We start from the raw sequence: 18,877 nt of genomic DNA, 5'->3' as shown, positions 1-18,877 counted from the left end.
AAACATACACACGTCGTAAACATGTTTTGGTTTACAATATTTCGCACAAGTTAAGATATTTACAACTTGTTACTCTGCGCTAATCTTATCACTACATGCATATGGTCTAGGCTTATTTGCTATGTGGTTATCACTACACACATATGGTCTAGGCTTATTTGCTATGTGGTTAGTTTGTATTTTGTTCCTTTTGCCTGTTTTTCATTTAGTAGGGGTTTGCACTTACTACATATTATTTATTTATTTATTTATTTATTCATTTATTTATTACACTTTATTTATTAAAGGTTCATACTCACTACACAGAGATTGCCCGACCCCTCTACGAACTGATTAAGGGAGGACTTACTACGGTAGAGTGGACAGCTGAGGCAGAAGGAGAATTTCAAAAATTACAAACAGCTTTATTGAGTGCCCCAGCACTGGCCATCCCAGCTGTTACCAAGCCCTTCCACATGTATGTAGGTGAAAAGGCAGGGGTGGCCAAAGGGGTTTTGACTCAGACTCTGGGGCCTTAGCAAAGGCCAGTAGCCTATCTTAGCAAAAACAACAACAACAACAAAAACAACAACAACAAAACCAAAAAATAAAAAAAACTAGATCCAGTAGCGGCTGGGTTCCCCACTTGCCTCCACATAATTGCTGCCATGGTCCTCCTGGTGGAGGATGCAAGTAAATTGACTTTGGGTCAAAATCTCATCTTGACCACTACTCATGCTATGGAAGGCCTCCTCTGGACCCCACCAGACTGGTGGATGATAACAAACGCCCGAGTGACAGGGTATCAAGCTCTCTTCCTCAATGAACTGAAGGTGATTTTCAGGACCCCGGTGGTGCTAAATCCAGCCACGTTACTGCTAGAAAAGCTAACTGACCACCCACACGACTGTGGGGAGGTCCTAACCCAGATCACAGGAATAAGGCCTGACCTCAGAGACACTCCCCTCCCAGATGCGGAGATGACTCTGTTCACAGATGGGAGTAGCTACATGGTTGATGGAAAGAGGTATGCGGGGGCTGCGGTGGTTTCTCCTGAACAGGAGCTCTGGGAGGTGGCCCTGCCACATGGAACCTTGGTGCAAAAAACAGAGATGATTTCACTCACCAAGTCACTGCAGATGGCCAAGGGTAAGAGAGCCAACATCTATACAGACAGCAGGTATGCCTTTGCTACTCTCCATATACATGGGGCTATTTATAAAGAAAGGGGCCTATTAACAGCAGAAGGAAAAGAAATTAAAAACAGAAAAGAAATTTTGGCTCTCCTCCAGGGTATTTGGGATGCGAATGAGGTGGCTGTTATGCATTGCCCAGGGCACCAAAAGGGGACTAATCTGGTTTCACAAGGAAACCAATTAGCAGATTGAACTGCAAAGCAAGCAGCCAAGGAAACGGCTCAAGAACTGGTTACACTCCTGCTCCAGCCCTACCAGAAAAAACAGATTATTCAGAGGAAGGTTTAAAATATTTACAAAAATGGACTAAATTAGACTATGAAGAGGAATGGGCTAAGACTAGGGCAGGAAAAAGTTAATTTTTCCTTGAAGACTAGGAAAAAAAATTAGTAAGCCAAATACATCAGGGCACTCATTTAGGGACACACAAGCTTAAGGAGTTTGTGGGTCAACATTTCCAGGTTTCTAAATTAGGGCCGATGTCTCAGGATGTGGTTGATAGATGTGCTCAATGTCAGGCAGTAAATATGGGAGGAACTAGGATGGGAAGAGGAAAAAGAGAAAGAAGATGGGAATCAGGAATTTATTGGGAAGTAGATTTTACAGAGATGAAACAGGGAAAGTATGGACACAAGTATATGTTAGTTTTTGTGGATATCTTTTCAGGCTGGGTAGAAACTTTTCCCACCAAACATGGAATGGCAGGAATGGTAGCCAAAAAGCTACTAGAGAAAATAATTCCTATGTTTGGGTTGCCTCTCGTGACTGGGTCAGACAACAACCCTGCATTTGTGAGTTCAGTCTCACAGGCATTGGCCAAGGCCATGAACACTAATTGGAAACTACACTGTGCCTACCAGCCCCAGAACTCTGGACAAATAAAAAATGAATCAGACTCTTAAAGAGACCTTGACAAAGTTAATTCTGGAGACTGGTGATGGAGGGGTGGACCTTCTGCCCTTCACCTTCCTTAGGGCGTCATATGCACCCTACTTATATAAGGTTACCCCATTTAAAATAATGTTTGGGAGACCCCCTCCATTTTGCCCACGGCTACAAGAGGTTGCCCTAACGGAAATGACTTATCAGTCTGTACTCTAGTCACTGTAGGCACTACAGGCTGTCTTAAAAAGAGCCCATGCAGGGATCTGAGCTGCCTACACTGAGACAGAGATGGAAATAAAACCGCATCCTTACCAACCCAGAGACTTGGTTTGGATACGTCGCCACCAAATGAAAAACTTGGAGCCTCACTGAAAGAGACCATTCACTGTCATCCTGACCACCCCAACGGCAATAAAAGTAGAAGGCATCAGGGTTTGGATTCACACATGTCACATCAAACGAGCCAAAAACAAGGACACCCCCCCAGAAATGGGAGCCACTTCCAGTGGACCCCACTAACTGTGGCCTAAAACTAAGACTCAAAAGGGTTTTGTAACTTGGTCACTTTTTAAAAAGATTTTATTTATTTGACAGAGAGAGAGAGATTACAAGTAGGCAGAGAGGCAGGCAGAGAGAGGGGGAAGCAGGCTCCCTGCTGACCAGAGAGCCCAATGTGGGGCTCAATCCCAGAACCCTGGGATCATGACCTGACCCGAAGGCAGAGGCTTCAACCCACTGAGCCACCCAGGCACCCCAAACTTGGTCACTTTTAACCCTGTTCCTATTCGACAGCAGCCAGGGGATACCTCATCGGCCTAAAACAGCCCAATAGAAAATCAGAAAAACAGCAGATGAAACAACATTCAAGGTTAATGACACCTCAGATCAGCCTGTTTCCACCCTCAAGAACTGGCTGAAGAGTCAAAGAATTGACTAATCTCCAAAGAAAAGGGGGGAATGTTAGGGCCAATTTATGTTAAAACCTGCTTAACTATTAGGGCCTGCTTAGCCAGAGCAACTCCATATTGCCTAGGTAGCCATATTGTTGTTTACATTCACGGACTTCATTTAGGGAATAAATGCCCCTATAGTTCCTGGTATGGTTCCGGGTATCAATTCTGGGAGTAAACACCTTAACAATAGAAGCCATGTACTTTGGGTCTGCGGTTATGCCCTATAAAACCAGCCTGTGAGATCGGTAGAGGGTTGCTCTCTTCAGAGGCGGCCCTGGCTGGTCAGTCTGACTTCTAATGGTTGGCATAGAATAAAGCTCTACATAACTTTCACTTTGTCTCAGTCTCGTTCCCCTGGCTGGTCAGTCTAACTCCTTTTTTTTTTTTTTTTTAAGATTTTATTTATTTATTTGACAGACAGAGATTACAAGTAGGCAGAGAGGCAGGCCGAAAGAGAGAGAGAGGAGGAAACAGGTTCCCTGCTGAGCAAAGAGCCCGATGCGGGGCTCGATCCCAGGACCCTGAGATCATGACCTGAGCCGAAGGCAGACACCTACCCGACTGAGCCACCCAGGTGCCCCTGGTCAGTCTAACTTCTAATGCTTGGCATAGAATAAGGCTTTGCATACATTTTACTTTGTCTCAGTCTTATTCATTTGATAACGGACCCCAATAAAATCAGTTGGGACAAAAATAAAGATCACTAGCAAACAAGGATATATTTTTATATCCTCTTGTGGGGAAAGCTTGAACATGTTTGTAATTGTTCACGGGATAGCTTTATAATGTTAGGTAGAAACATGGCTGCCAACATTTTCTTTACTTGGAGATTTAGGTTAGTTGGGATCTTGTTAGATTTTATATGGATAAGGGGGGTCTGTGGTGTCTTATTAATTGTCACTTTAATTGTTGTCTTTCTGTGTTTCTGGGGAGATTGGGTGTATAGAGAGATTCCTGCACACATTTAAGTGTAGAAGTGAGGAAGGACCTGTGTGTGTCTCACCCCCATGGTTGTGTTTCTTATGACCACTGTGTCAGCAGCAGCAACTGTCCCATTGTCCCCCATTCACCATCAAGATGGATATGAATCTCCAACTATCTTTCAGAGCACAGAACGCCCAGTGTGTCTGGATCTTCTTTCATCGTATAAAAATAGAAGGAACAATCCGATCTCTATAGGGATTGGACAAGCACATTGGGGATTGGTTGAGAAACCCCAGCTTTGTGGAAACACAGGGGCCTCTTCAGGTCCCTTTCAGGAATGCCTGCCTTCCTGGATTGGATTCCTGGAAGCAGACTCTGAGATGGAGATGTGCATGTGCAGGAAATCTGGAAGAAGTTGAGGGGGGGTCTCCTTCTGGAAGAAGCATAAGGTGAAGGGACCACAGTAAGCCATCAGATGAAGTCCTCTTCTGGTGGGGAGCTCTCAAGCTGTGTCCTTTTAGAATATCTGAACCTGGGCAAGCCTGTGGGATCATGGACTGTGGGCATCATTCAACTGAATGTCTTTGAAAAGGGCAGAAAACTGAGAAGGTAGATTTTTAAAGAATAGCACTTCCTTGTGAGGAACTCCCTTGTGAGCCTTGAGGCCCTCCCACAGGGAAGGTTGGTGAGTGATCTCAGAAGAGGGGATATAGGTGACCCCACAGTGTCTGCTGCACTTGTCTGCTCCACTCAGAATCCCAGATGCCATGGAGCAAGTTTTCAGGAGCTCAGTTGATCTGAGAATTTCTGGGTTCATATCCTGGTCAGATGGGTGAAAATGTAGCCCAGTGACCACAATATGGAAAAGAGATTCTCTGTCTTTCCATCTACCCAGGCCCTCTGTCCCTTATTCATACCCCAATGGACAAGCTGGACAGCCTAATCCTGTCAGGTCTCAATGCCCTCAGAGCCTGCCTGGAGGGCTGAGGGGAGAGGAAAATCTGGGGATCACATGTGTGGGGACCAGGGACTCATCTTCTCCCTATTCTTTACTCCTGGGGCTGGAGGAGAGTGTGACACAGATGGGGAAGGGGTTTTTGTCTCACTTCCCCATTTGCCTGGGTCACTGAGAGCATCAGCACACTTGAATGTGCTGTTACTGCAAGTAATAGTCAGCCTTGTCCTCTGCCTGGGCCCCACTCATGGTCAGATTGTGTGTGTTTCCTGAGCACATGCTATTTTTTGAAAAATGTTCAGTTAGCCAACATATAGTACATCATTATTTTTTGATGTAATGTCCAACAATTCATTAGTTGTTTGTAATACCCAGTCCTCATCACAAAATGTACCCACCTTAATATCCATATCCTGGATACCTCATTCCCTCACCCCTTCCCATTTTTAAACCTCAGTTTGTTTCTTAGAGTCAAGAGTCTCTAGTAGTTTGTCTCCTCCTCTGACTTTTCCACATTCAGTTTTCCCTCCCTTCTTCTATGGTCTTCTGTGCTATTCCTTATGCTCCACATATGAGGGAATCTATATGATAATGGTCTTTCTGTGCTTGGCTTATTTGACTTAGCAAAATCCCCTCTGGTTTCATCCCTGTCAATGCAAATGGTAGGTATTCATTCTTTCTAATGTCTGAGCAGTATTCCATTGTATATATGAGCCACATTTCCTTTATCCCTTCATCTGTTGATGTGAATCATGTCTCCTTCCACAGTTTGTCAATTGTAGACAATTTTGCTGTATCTGGCACACATTCTATCCTGGGCATTCTGTATGATCATCACAGTTCCTATTGAATAGGAAACTCTGGCACTTCTCAGGTCAGGGGGAGAACTGTGTAAAGCCTAGTCATGCCCTTAGGTGAGGTGTGGAGTACAGGGTACCTGAAAGAACAGGACAAATCTGAGGGACCTGGAATTCCAACCCAGTTCAGTGCCAGTATGGAGTTTTCTCCTGAGATAATCATTCTGTGCACAGAGAGATGTCATTAGTTGTGGTAAAAGGAAATTTCCAAGTAATAAGTCAGGTTTTCTTAGCCCCTGTTGGACACAGAGAGTGGCCTCCAGGAGAAAGCTTCTGGGGTGGGGACAGGGTAGACACAGATATTTGCTTTGGTGTACCTTTGATCTCCTTAGTACTCCTGAAGCCATCGGTAGATGTGGGTTCTACTTTTTCCTCTTGACCTGTCTCCCTGTCTTGTTCCACGTGGATAACCTGCCACTGCTTTCCCTAACACTCCACTGATTGGCTGAGCTGAGCAGCAACATGAGGGAGGGTTGCACCTGCCAGGGAAGTGAGGCCAGGAAAGTAATGCAGTCCCGGGTCCCCAGAGAGGGAGAGAGAAGAGCAGAAGTTGGCAGGTGCAAAGCAACAGTCTTCACATGCACCAGGTTAGGAAGGTTGCCTAAAAGGTGATGTGGGCCAACCTCAGCCAGAATGGTCCAGATCCTGAAGGAGACAGCTCTTTGGTCTCAGTTCTTCCAGCTGCCTCTGGGGGTTGCTGCTGTACTTGGCCACAGTGACCCTCTGCCCAGGGAGGTACAGGCCCATTCACTACCATGGTGATGAGAAAATCTTCATGGGAATCTCCAGATTCTAAGTCTCTAGCATGACCTTTTCATGACCATTTAACCTGAAAAATCCCTGGAAATATTGTTTTAGTCACAGGGATTCTCAGCAAAGATTGTCATTCTGCTTCATCAGGTCAAGAAGCAACTTTTAGATGAAAGATTCTAATTATACTCATTGTACATTTGTGGGGGAAAATGATTTTCTGACCTATCTCTCCCTCCTAGGAAGGTATGCTTCTGACAAGCCAGGATGGAAATACAGGGAACTTCTGCTCTTCCTTCTTAATGAATTCATTATCTCTCATTTAGACCTCAGAAAATTGCTCTGTAAATCAATTTTTAAGACCACCAGTCAAAGAATCAGGAAGAGAAATTCCATTTATGTAAAAAAATCCATTCACGTGTTGGAAAAGTTCCCCCCTCAGAGCTACTGGTGAGGCCCTAAGGCAGCTGAGTCCACCACACAAGGTCACATGGGGCTAGGAGTGAGTCCCTGTGCGTCAGACCAGAGCTAATGATCACTCCCACCAGAGCTAATGGTCAGATCTGCCTGGTGCAGGTGACTAGGGCCAGTGGGAAGACAGTGGTTCCTAGAGAAAGTCCCCAAGTGTGATTGGTTTTGTCTGCACTTACTCCACAGTTTCTCTAATACCTGAGGAAGGATGGGCCTGGGGGAGCAAGGGATTGGTCCCCTCTTCAGGAGCCCTCAGGTAGCCCTTCAGGATGTGGGGACACTTACCTGGGAACCAGAAGAGACACAGAGATCTTGGGGCCCACTCAGGGTGCCCTTACCCAAGGAGAAGAGGAATTCCCATGGGATTGTGCTGTCTGAGACAGCTGTTTCCCTCCTGAGTGACACATGACTAACTCTGGGGCCCACGTGATATGCAATGACATTCTGAATCTGTATTATCTACTGTGAAACATGACTTCAGTCTCCACAGTCAGTAGGGCAAACACAGATCTGAGGACAGAGAACCGGCTAGAATATCCCACTCTTCTGGGGCCAGGCCAGGACTGTGGAAGACTCCTGATCCTCTGGCCTGACCAACAGCTGATCAGTGGGCAGGTGAAAGTGAGAGCCAGGCATGGAGGACAGTTTGAACCCCATCCTTCTGTGTCATTTGAGTCACTGCCAGGTACTTCTACTGCCACAATCAGTGGCCCCCAGTCTGGTCTTCCTTAGTGGGGCCTGTCCTTATGTTGCATCCTCAGAATCGGCCTTGGATGATCACTCATATCTGTACATGTACCAGCTAGGGGACCAGGCTTGGCTTCTGCTGCTGCCAAGAGACAGGTTCACTTCCAAGTCATTAACATCATAGAGCCCCTAGTGGGCTTGGAGGTGGGGTGATTCACTGTGTGGGTTTGGGTGCTGTTTCCCTACCATCCTCTGGACTGTCTTTCCTACAGTGTCCATGGTGGAGGAAAATCCCCACTAGAGGGACCTGTTGGGGTCCTCTTTTGGGAAACAATCTCTGCAAACCCTTGGTAGGGAATGATCTTTTACTGGAGGATGTAGGATGGGCCTGTGATCCCCTGTGACTCAGCCCACCACAGACTTGAAAGAAGTCCCAGATTAACTGAGACCTGCTGTTCACCTCTCCTCCTGCTCCTCCTGTACCCCTCCCTAGTCTGTCTCTAGAATAGCTACCTTCTCTCCTCCTGCTCACTTGGGAGTTTTCCAGGCTATGAGTAGCTCCTGGATTTTCCATCTCTGAGCTCCATCACTCACTATGGAGACGTGGCTAGAATTTCTGGGATCCAGCATCACAAATCCTCCTACCCCTGCTCAGATTTATGCCCAGGGACCAGGGTTACCTTGATCATTACAGATGCTCAATGTTAACACAGAAGCGTGGGTGTATGTGAAAGATGCTGTTTTTCAGATACCAGAAAATCTATGGAGGAGCTCAACATGTCCAGTAAGCTGGTCCCCCTACCATCATATGCATTTGAGATGGATCACTCACAGGGTTGAGTGTCAGGGGAGTCAATATATTTATCACTGTGGTGCACCCCCTTCACTGTGCCCTGCTATTGTACCAGTAGATGTGTTCTTGGGCAGAATCTGGAAAAGACCTGTAGGCAGCATGTGGACTCATTCTTGGCACCAAAAGTTGAGAATTGAGTACTGATGGAGAGACCCAAGCCATGCTCCATGTTGGTCCTGGCAGAGACATCCTAACATGCATTCTGTTTTCCTACTAGATGCCAGCTCTGCACTCACTGTGGACTCAAGACTCTGCTGTGCCTCCCTTGGGGACCAAGTGTTTTCTTTTTAACATTCAACACTGGCAAGCATCCCATTATGCTTCATGATGAAATTATAGTGATGATAGTCACTCAACCAACCTCCTTGGTAAACTCCAGAACTCTGAGATCTCTTTCCATTCTCTGAGCAGAGACCCATCATGCATGCACATGGTCTGATGGCTCAAGGGGCCATATAAGACCAGCTACTCTCTCAGGGTTGTTTTCCTGTCTGGCCTTCTGGGATGGTCTGGTGTTTCCCAGCTGTAGGGTGAAGGAAAGAGAATGTTCTGTTGTCAAAAAGAATTAAATTACTACCTGTGTCTGTCTCTCTGTAATGGTGTCTTGGGATTTGCTACAGGGTGACAGGGTTTTCAGGGAGAGTCAAAGGTCTCAGGGCTCTGAAGAGGGATGGACAGCAGCTCCTTCTGAGCCCCCACAGGGAAGAGGAGAGAGAGAAAGTGGGAGGTTTTATCCTCACTTCCCTGTTGTGTGTATCACTGTGGCTTAATGTACTTGACCATCGATTTTGTAGTCTGCACCACAGTAATACTCAGCCTCATCCTCAGACTGGATGTCGGAGATGGTTAAGTAGCGGTCAACCCCAGAGCTGGATCCTGAGAAGCGACTGGGGATTCCGTCCCCCTTGTTGTGGCTTCCGTCACTATTAACCATCATCACATACCGAGGGGCCTTCCCTGGTTCCTGTTGATACCAGTGAATATAGTAATTGCTGTGCTCCCTGCTCAGGGTGCAGGTGAGCTTGACAGAGGCTCCTGGAGAGGCAGATGCAGATGGAGGCTGAGTCAGCACAGGTGCAGCACAGAAACCTGGAAACATAAAACACAAAAATGATGCTGAATGTACTAGACAGTACACAGGGTCCCTGGGGACTGTGCTTGGAGAGAAATGAGAAGGAGGTTGAACCCTGACCTGTAGAGAAAATAAAGGGCAGGAGGTAGAATGGCACCCAGCCCATGGTGGAGGGGAAGTTTGTAGAAGTTTGATCTGAGCCTGTCCTGCTGGGACTGAACTCCCCCAGCTCCCATATTATCCTCTGTTTTTTCAACTCAAGGAAGGAGGAGCATCAGATGCAAATCTACTTTCCATTCTTCAGTGTGTCTGTGTAAGCTCTTTTCTGAGCTCTGAGGTTAAGGTCCTCATGCTGTTAATTTCCTGAGTTCAGAAGGACCAGGTGTGGGTTTCTAAAGTGGAGAGTTGATTATACACAAAAATCATCAAAGGAAGCATCAGTCATACCCTTTGCACTTGAGCACAGCCCAGGGGATTTGAATTTACTGGGGTATCAAACCAAGACCCACAGTGTCCCCCTGGGCACCCTTGGATGAATGTCACCCTATGTGTATTGGTAATTTAACAAAATGGCTACTTCTGAGCCCTCAGTAGTTGTTAAACCTTTGGTGAGTGTGTACAGGTTTCACTGAATAAGACACAATAAAAAGAGTAGCTCTATGCTGAAGGCACAATTTTCTTCCAGTCTTTTAAATGAAGAATCTAACATTAAGAGATTAAATGATTTTTCTCATTTCTTGATTGCCAAGACAGTGATGAGTAAGTTATGTTTCCAACCCAGAAGACATCCCAGAACCTGATTTTCCAATCCCCTTCCTGCCCGATCCCCTCACCATGATCCCTCTCCCCTCATCCCAAGCCTATTGGGTCCCTCAGGTCACCAACCTCTCTCCTTTATTCCAGTCTATGTCCTCCCAGGGTCTGTTCTGAGGAGTGCTCAGACCTTCATGATGTTGTTGTCAGTGTTTCCTAAAGAAAAAACAGCCTGTATATACCATTGGGACTGTTACCCTAAGGAAACCTTATGCATTTAACCTGCTCTGTCCAATGTGGCTACCACAAGCCACACATGCATGTGGGCCATTAAAGGTGGGTAGTCCCAATAGAGATGAGCTGTCATTCTGGGGGACCCACCAGAATTCAAAGACTTAGGATGAAAAATAAGGTAAAAATATATAATTTTTTTATATTTAATCATATTGATGTGATAATATTTTCATTTGATTGAACTAAACAAAGTGCATTATGAAAACAAGTTCTGTTCTTTTCTTCTCATTTTAAAAATGTGGCTACTAGAAATTTTTAAGTCACATATGTGGTTTGAATTTTATTTCTGTTGGATGGGCTGCTCTGCAAAGTCCCAATAGTTGCCAATGGCTTTTGAAAAAAGAGACAGAACCTTCCAGAGCATTAAGAAGAGGCCATGTCTTAATGTGAAAACACAAAGGACATAGGTCGGTGAAAACCAGGGATTCCTGGGTCTGAAGTCCTTGGCTTGCTGCTGGTTTGGGCACTTTCTAGCTTTGACCTCAAGCAAGTTATACATCTTACCTGCCTCAGATTCTGCATCTGTGAGTTGGTGTGATAATCAGAATGATTTTTGTAGAGTATTTGTGATTAAACAATTTAATGGGAAGTTCTGGGAATCATGTTTCATATGAGGTAAGGAAATATAAATCTTTACTTTTCCTGCTCCTTTTAATATCCTTATTTTTAAACTTAATATTAAGAAAAGTCACTGGAGGGATGCCTGGGTGGCTCAGTTGGTTAAGCAGCTGCCTTTGGCTCAGGTCATGATCCCCGTGTCCTGGGATTGAGTCCCACATCAGGCTCCTTGCTGGGCAGGGAGCCTGCTTCTCCCTCTGCCTCTGCCTGCCATTCTGTCTGCCTGTGCTCTCTCTCTCTCTCTCTCTGAAAAATAAATAAATAAAATCTTAAAAAAATAAAAAGAAAAGTCACTGGAGAATAGAAGATGGGGGAAATTATGGGAATTTAAGAAGTCTTGGGTTTGGGACATTTAAATTGGCAAAATTTCCTGGTAACACTAAAATATCAATCTCTCTCTCTCTCTCTCTCTCTCTCTCTCACATACACACACACACACATGCACACACACACACACACACATACCATCAGAGACATTACCCCTTGCACAGGTCACAAGGGGCACATCCTCTCAGGCTGCCATCCTGCTTACTGGGTCATGGGCCCAGCGACGTGATCCTGGTTCTCCAACAGGGATATCACGGGATGTCCCAGCAGAACTCGAGCAAAACAACTTCCTGCTTCCTCAGACTCTGTGATATGTGTCATGTCATCTCCATTGTCTCTCTAGAGTTAGCCCTACCTTCCACCTCCTAGTTTTGGGAGGGAGAACCTAGCTCTGCAGAAACTGCAAACATGAACTACATAGGTTTACACTTAGTGTGTGTCCTCTGACCTGACCACAGAGGGTAGCTCAGAGGCCTGGGTAGATAGGGGAGGGCTGATGGGCCGCAGGGCTGGACTCATGGAGCTGAGGGAAGAGAGGCTCAGGCAGAGAGACTGGGGCTCCTCACACTGATCCCTCTAGGGGTCAGAGAAACACAATGGGGATTTACCAGGCTCTAGACATGTCATGTCCACAGCAGAGCTGAGACAGGCTCTGAAGGCCCTACACATGTAGATGGAGGAGAAGCAGATCATCTTGGTGTTCTGGGGGAACTCCATTAGTAAGGCAGCAGGCACTGTTCCCCACATCCTGATGATGATAAGATCCTTGTCTCACTTCTGACCTACATGGGAGAATATAGAGGCCAGATGTCTGACATTTGCTCACTGTGGTGATAATCAGAGGGCAAGGATGGAGCCTGGATGCCCAGACATGCAGATGGCTCAGTTAGGAGACAGTCAGGGCTTTTTCTGGATTTGTTAGTTATGCCCCACCTGATCCCTGAGAGTTTTGTGGTACCCGTGCAACCTGCAGCATCCCCCAAGGGGAGGGAGTGTCCAATCATGGCAGGGACACTTGTGGGTTGAATTATGTCTCACAGCTCCCAAATGTGTATGTTTTAGTCCTCACCTCCAGTATCTCTCACTGGGCCCTGATTTCAGTATAAATCATTGCAGACGTAATTTGTTAAATTCAGATGAAGCTGCTCTGGAGTAGGCTAGGCCCCTAATCCAATTGGACTGGTGTCCTTATGAAAGGGAAAATTTGAAGACAGACTCTGACAAGATAGGCCACCCTATGAAGTTAGAGCAGGAATCTATAAGACCAGGAATGCCAGAGATTGCCAGAAAACCACCAAGAACTGGAATATAGATGTCTGAAACAGATTCTCCTTCAGAGCCTACAAAACAACAAATCTGCCAGTGCTTTAATCTCAGACTGCTGAACTCCAGAACCGTGAGACAATACATTTCTATTGTCAACTCTTTCTCCCAGTTTGTGGGGCTCTGTTCTCCATTCTAGAAAATTAATGCAGTCATCCATAAGAAGTCTGATTTCCCTACAACACCAGAATGGCTGGGCTTCTTCCAGTTGCTTTATTCTCTCTTATCACAGCAGCAGGGAAGGGGCCTCATCCAGGTGCTTTCTTTTCCTAGAGTGTCTGATTCTCCTCCCCCGAGGCCTGCCTCAAGTCCCCCAGACAGCACAGAGTCTGTCTCTGTCCTATAACCTAAGGCTCCTGCTGGCATCCCATTTGCCTGTGGTCTGTCTGGGGCTGGCACACAGCCTTGCAGGAGCCTGGCTATAGGGCTGACCTTGTTTCTGTAGGACATGCAGACAATTGATTTGAGAAAATGTGGTCCTGAGGCTTCCTTACCTTCTTCCTCCTGCTTCAGGTCCACACGCATCCCCCAGACACTCTGTGATCCCATCCTTGGCATGTCCTTAGAATGGAAACTCTCATTCTGAGGTTTGTTCATCACTTACAGAGGTGGCTGCTTACTTGTTAAACGACCACGTGCTGTTGGAGATTCATCAGGATTTCTAGTCTTTTCACACATGGTGCTGTTGTCTCTCTGACAGCCCTCCTCCCACAGCAGACCAGCAACTGGCATTGCCAACCATTTCATTCCTTTTAATCTTTTCATCAGTGTTTCACAGTAACATGTGAAAAGAGTCAAGAACCTTGAGAAACAAACTTCAAGGTGTGTAATCTTGTGAGGATCCACACGATAACATGTTCCCATATGATGTGAGCTCGAGAACATGAGCCATGGTCCCTGCAGCCACAAGAATCATGTCTCTCTGGAAACAGTCTCACAAGGAGTCTGCGGATGTTCCTTACTGGGACTGGGCTCCCCCAGTGCTCTGCCTCCTGCCCCCGGAGATGCTCATGAGCAAAAGAACTGTAACTCCTGGTCTGAGTTGGGGAGTAGGTGGGAAGGAGAGCCAGAGTGAGTCAATCATCAGGGGGTGTCTGGATGTGAGCAGCGCCTCAGAGGGTTCAGTCCCTGGGGACAATGGTGGTCAGATAAGGGACCTGAATCTCCCAGGTAAGGTGCTCACTGTGTCAGGACAGCTGTCAGTGTCCTGGGTGACACTGTATGTCTGACCCTCAGAACATGGTCCTTTTAGCCTGAGGAGTTAGGATGGATCATCCTGACAGCCTCTGAGGACTGAACCTCAGACAACCTGCTGACCCCCCAGGCCTGGTGTCCCTGTGAGGCTCCCCCTGGGCAGCCCCGCCTCTGTCCTGCTGCTCCTGATGGAGCTCTGCTGCTCCCTGCTGGTGGAGGAGGACTCAGATTAGGAGCTTCCCTCCTGCAGGTCACCCTAGAGCACCTGTCACCTGAGAAAGGGTGTGGAGCATTGTTTCCAGCCTCCCACAGGAGCTGCAACTGGTCCCCCTTGCACTGCCCAACACTGAAGGTCAGAAACAGTGTGCAGATTCAGGACAGGTGCGATTCTTGTAATTGTTTCAGATTGAAATTCTCTGGATAACCTGCTGTCACATTTGAGAAAGGGGAGTGTAAAATACAGTGTAGTGCATTTGAAAAGGGTCAGTGTCACGACAACCCTGTGTGATGTCCCATAGCCGCCAGGTTCCTGTGTATTTAGGAATCATGCCGATGCGTCTTGCATTCCTATCCATGCAGTTGGGTCATCAGTGAAACAGGTGATGCTTCTGGTGCTAAGTTCACATGAGCAGGCAAACCTTTATTTTACTCTTCTTACTTCCATCTTTACTGCTATTAGTCTTGTTAGAACTCCCATCCTGGGGAGACTGGTGTGGGAAGATGTGAAACTACTTTGTATGTGGTTTGGTGAATTGGGAATCTGTTAATTCAGACTTGGGTACAATTGCATGTGATGCAGGTTACAGAACAGCTGCAAACTTTTCCTTGTGTGCACACAGAGGCAGACAGGAGACTCCAAAATCAAAGGTAACTCACTGACATCCCACTGCATTTGCCTAACTGATTAAATTCTTCAATATTTTGTATGCTTTCATTTGATAAAGTGTTTTTCTACATCAGTAGAAATCCCCCATTTCACAGTAATTAAAGTGAGTGCCCGGCGGGGCTATCTTCCCAGGAAAACAGAGGAGACTGGGGCAAGTCCAGGAGAGGAACTCAAGTGGGCTTGATTCATATCCTGGGCTCTTCTGAGTGAGCCTGACCAGGGCGAGAGGGACGGAGTATGACTCCCCTGCTCTGCTTGTGGAGAGTGTGCCCTGGGTCCTTCTGACTCCTCCTGGCAGGGATTCAAAGTAGAGGGCATTGCCTGGGGTTTTTTATGATGACTATCATGGGGTAATTGTGTGTCTACAAGACAGTTGTGGTAAGTAGGAGCATATGGATTCAGGAGATCCCCTAGCATACCCTAGGACTGTGATTACAGTGATTACAATTCAACAGAATCTAATACAGCAGGTGAGATAATGGACCCACATTCTGGAATGAGGGTTTGATTGTCAAAACTAACTCAGGTATTTGCTGAGAGGAGGGGAATATGGAGTCATCAGTGAGGAAAGTAATTATAGACACCACACTGAACACACTGTAGTGGTTGAAATGCATAGGATGAAAGTAGCAAGTGTGTCTTCTTCATGTTGACATGAACATATTTGGATATATATTAATCATATGTTTTTGTTTTGTTCTTGAGTTTTATCCTATTATCATCTAACATCACAAATGTTAACAGTAGTTATCTTTATATCTCAGTATAGAAGTTTAGGTATCAGATCAGCAGGGACAAAAATAAAGATCACTAGCAGACAAAGATATATTTTATATCCTGTTGTAGGGAAGGGGTGAGCAGGTATGTAATTGTTCATGGGATAGTTTTATCATGTTAGGTGGAAGCATGGCTGCTAACATTCTTTTCCTTGGGGGTTTAGGTTAGTGTGGATCTTGTTAGATTTCATGTGGACAAGGGGGAACTGTGGTGTTTTATTAAGTGTCACTGTAATTGTTGTCTGTCCATATTTCTGGGTAGGTTGGGTGTAAAGAGAGATTCCTGCACGGATTTGGGGGTAGAGGTAAGGAAGAACCCATTGTGAGTCTCACTCCCATGGTTGTTTTTCTTCCGGTCACTGTGTTGGCCACTGTGTTGGCAGCAGCAACTGCCCCATTCTCCCCATTCAGTATTGAGATGGATGTGACTCTCCAACTATCTGTCAGAACTCAGAACACCTAGTGTGTCTGGATTTTTATTTAGTATATAAAAATACAAAAAATAATATGACCTGTCTAGGGATTAGACAAGCACATTGGTGATTGTTTGAGAAACCCCAGCTTTATGGGAACACAATGTCCTCCTCAAGTCCTGAGGACCTGTTAGAGATGCCTGCCTTCCTGGATTGGGTTCTTGGAAGGAGACTCTGAGATGGAGAAGTGTATGTGCAAGAAATCTGGAAGGAATTGGTGAGGTCAGACGGGGAAGAAGGAGAAGAGACCCACAGTGAGCCATCAGATGAGGTCTTCCTCCTGTAGGAAGCTCCAAAGCTGGGACCATTCAGGGCCTCTGAACCTGGGCCAGCCTGTGGGATCTTAGACCAAGTCCATCATTCAACTGAACCTCTCTGAAAAGGGGCAGAAAACTGGGAAGGCAGAGTTTTGAAGAACAGCACTTCCCAGTGAGGAGCTCCCCTGTGAGTCTTTAGGGCCTCCCATAGGGGTAGGTGGGTGGGTGAGTGATCTCAGAAGAGGGGATATAGGTGACCCCAGAGTGTCCACTGCACTTGTCTGCTCCACTCAGAATCTCAGCCAGCATGGATCAGGGTTTCAGGAGCTCAGCTATGCTGGGAATTTCTGAGTTCATAACCTGATCAGTAGGGTGAAAATGCAGCCCAGTGGCCACAATGTGGAAAAGAGATTCTCTGTCTTTCCATCTACCCAGACCATCTGTCCCTGATTCATACCCACACAGACAAGCCAGTGAGCCTAGTCCTGTCAGGGCTCAATGCACTCATGAACCTTCCTGTACAGAGCCTGCCTGGAGGGCTGAGGGGAAACGAAACCCTGGGGATCACACATGGGGGGCACCAGGAACTAATCTGCTCCCTGCCTTATGCACAGGCCTCTGGTGGCTGGAGGAGAGTGTGACACAGATGGGGAAGGGGTTTGTGTCTCACTTCCTTGCCTGTGTCACTGTGAGCATCAGCACAGTTGACCCACACCTGACAGTAATAGTCAGCCTTGTTCTCTGCCTGGGCCCCACTCATGGTCAGGTTGTGTGTGTTCCCTGAACACACATTATTTTTTGAAAAATATTCAGTTAGCCAACATGTAGTACATCATTATTTTTTGATGTAATGTTCAACAATTCATTAGTTGTTTGTAACACCCAGTCCTCATCACAACACATACCCTTTGTAGTACCCATTACCTGGTTACCCCATCCTCCCAACCCTATCCCTTCTGTAACCCTCAGTTTGTTTCTTGGAATCAAGAGTCTCCCGTGGTTTGTCTCCCTCTCTGATTTCTCCCCATTCAGTTTTTCATCCTTACCCTATGGCCCTCAGTGCTGCTCCTTATGTTCCACCTATGAGTGAATCTATATGATAATGGTCTTTCTCTTCTTGACTTATTTCATTTAGCACAGTCCTCTCCAGTTCCATCCTTGTTGATGGAAATAGGTATTCATCCTTTCTGATGTCTGAGTAATATTCCATTGTATGTGTGAAGCACATCTTCTTTACGCATTCCTCTGTTGAAGGGAATCTTGGCTCTTTCCACAGTTTAGCTATTGTAGACATTGCTGCTATGTCTGCAACACATTCCATCCTGGGCATTCTGCATGATCAAGATACAGTTCCTATTGAACAGGGAACTCTGGCACTGCTCAGGGCAGGAAGAGATCTGTGTAGAGCTCAGTTGTGCCCTTCAGTGGTTTGGGGAGGATAGAGAATCTGATAGAAAAGGGCAAAGCGGAGGGACCTGGAATTCCAACCCAGTTCTGGGCCAGTAGGGAGTTTTCCCCAAAGATACTCATTCTGGGCACAGGGAGATGTATCAGTTGTGGGAAAAGGCAATTTACAGGTAATATGTCAGAATTCCTTGGCCACTGCTGGACAAAGAGAGTGTCCTCCAGGAGGAAGCTGCTGGGGTGGGGACAAGGTTGACAGAGATGTCTGCTTCTGTGTGTCTTTCATCTCCTTAGTACTCCTGGGGGTGAGGCCCTCAAGGCACTGGCTATTATCCTTCCCCTCCCCCATGACCCACCTAAAGCCACAGGGAGACCAGGGTTCTACTTGTGCCTCTGGACCTGTCTTCTTGTCTTGTTCTACGTGGACGACCTGCCACTGTTTTCCCTGACCCTCCACAGATTGGCTGATCTGAGTAGGAACATCAGGGAGGAGTGTACCTGACAGGGAAGGAATGGAGCTTGGAGAGGAATGCAGGCCCCTGGTTCCTGGAGAGGGAGAGAGAAGAACAGAAGCTGGCTGGAGCGAGGCAGCAAAATCCCTGCACCAGGTGAGAAAGGCTGCTCAGACTGAGAGGGGATGTGGGCAATCCTCATCCAGAATGTTCCAGGACCTGAAGGAGGCAGCTACTTCCTCTCAGTTCTGCCAGCCGCCTGTGGGAGGCACTGCTGCCCTTGGCCACAGTGACCCTGCTGCCCAGGGAGGTGCTGGCCCATTCATTGTCCTGTTGATGAGAAAACCTCTGGTGGGACTCTCCAGGTTATAATTCCATAGAGGGACTTTTTAGGATTCATTTACCCTGAAAAATACCTGGAAATATTATTTCTGTCACAGAGATCCTCACCAAACATTGTCTTTCTAGTTCATCAGGTCAAGAATTAATTTTTAGGTGAAAGATTCCCATTGTACTCGCCGTACTTCTGTGTGGGAAA

General features: G+C 46.5%; 3 protein-coding genes and 1 long non-coding RNA gene across 25 annotated transcripts in view; 1 reads left to right on the top strand and 3 right to left on the bottom strand.

The window, feature by feature from the left end:
* LOC101682709 (immunoglobulin lambda-1 light chain-like) overlaps positions 1–18,877 on the bottom strand; it is a 1,123,284-nt gene that overhangs the window by 332,260 nt on the left and 772,147 nt on the right. The window lies entirely within an intron of this gene.
* LOC101676037 (immunoglobulin lambda variable 4-3) overlaps positions 1–18,877 on the bottom strand; it is a 780,698-nt gene that overhangs the window by 313,810 nt on the left and 448,011 nt on the right. The window contains exons 1-2 of one of the 3 annotated variants that reach the window (XM_045065713.1): positions 9,703–9,763; positions 9,281–9,599 (exon numbers count right to left, since the gene is read on the bottom strand). The exons of the other annotated variants lie outside the window; for them this stretch is intronic. Of the exons in view, the coding sequence (XP_044921648.1) occupies positions 9,281–9,599; positions 9,703–9,748 (365 nt within the window). The 5' untranslated portion in view covers positions 9,749–9,763. Of the gene's footprint in view, positions 1–9,280; positions 9,600–9,702; positions 9,764–18,877 lie in introns of those variants that run through there. 3 annotated transcript variants of the gene reach the window in all.
* LOC101680986 (immunoglobulin lambda-1 light chain-like) overlaps positions 1–18,877 on the bottom strand; it is a 586,873-nt gene that overhangs the window by 308,474 nt on the left and 259,522 nt on the right. The window lies entirely within an intron of this gene.
* Positions 1–18,877, top strand: part of LOC123387656 — a 37,502-nt gene that overhangs the window by 4,308 nt on the left and 14,317 nt on the right. For both annotated transcript variants that reach the window (XR_006602176.1, XR_006602177.1), the window contains exon 2: positions 18,347–18,495. This is a non-coding gene — a long non-coding RNA (uncharacterized LOC123387656). The remainder of the gene's footprint in view (positions 1–18,346; positions 18,496–18,877) is intronic.

The sequence above is a fragment of the Mustela putorius genome, unplaced genomic scaffold (genome assembly GCF_011764305.1).
Source record: "Mustela putorius furo isolate JIRA1106 unplaced genomic scaffold, ASM1176430v1.1 tig00003858_pilon_pilon_pilon, whole genome shotgun sequence".
In the NCBI taxonomy this organism is placed as follows: Eukaryota; Metazoa; Chordata; class Mammalia; order Carnivora; family Mustelidae; genus Mustela; species Mustela putorius.
This window is presented reverse-complemented; position numbering and strand designations above follow the sequence as displayed.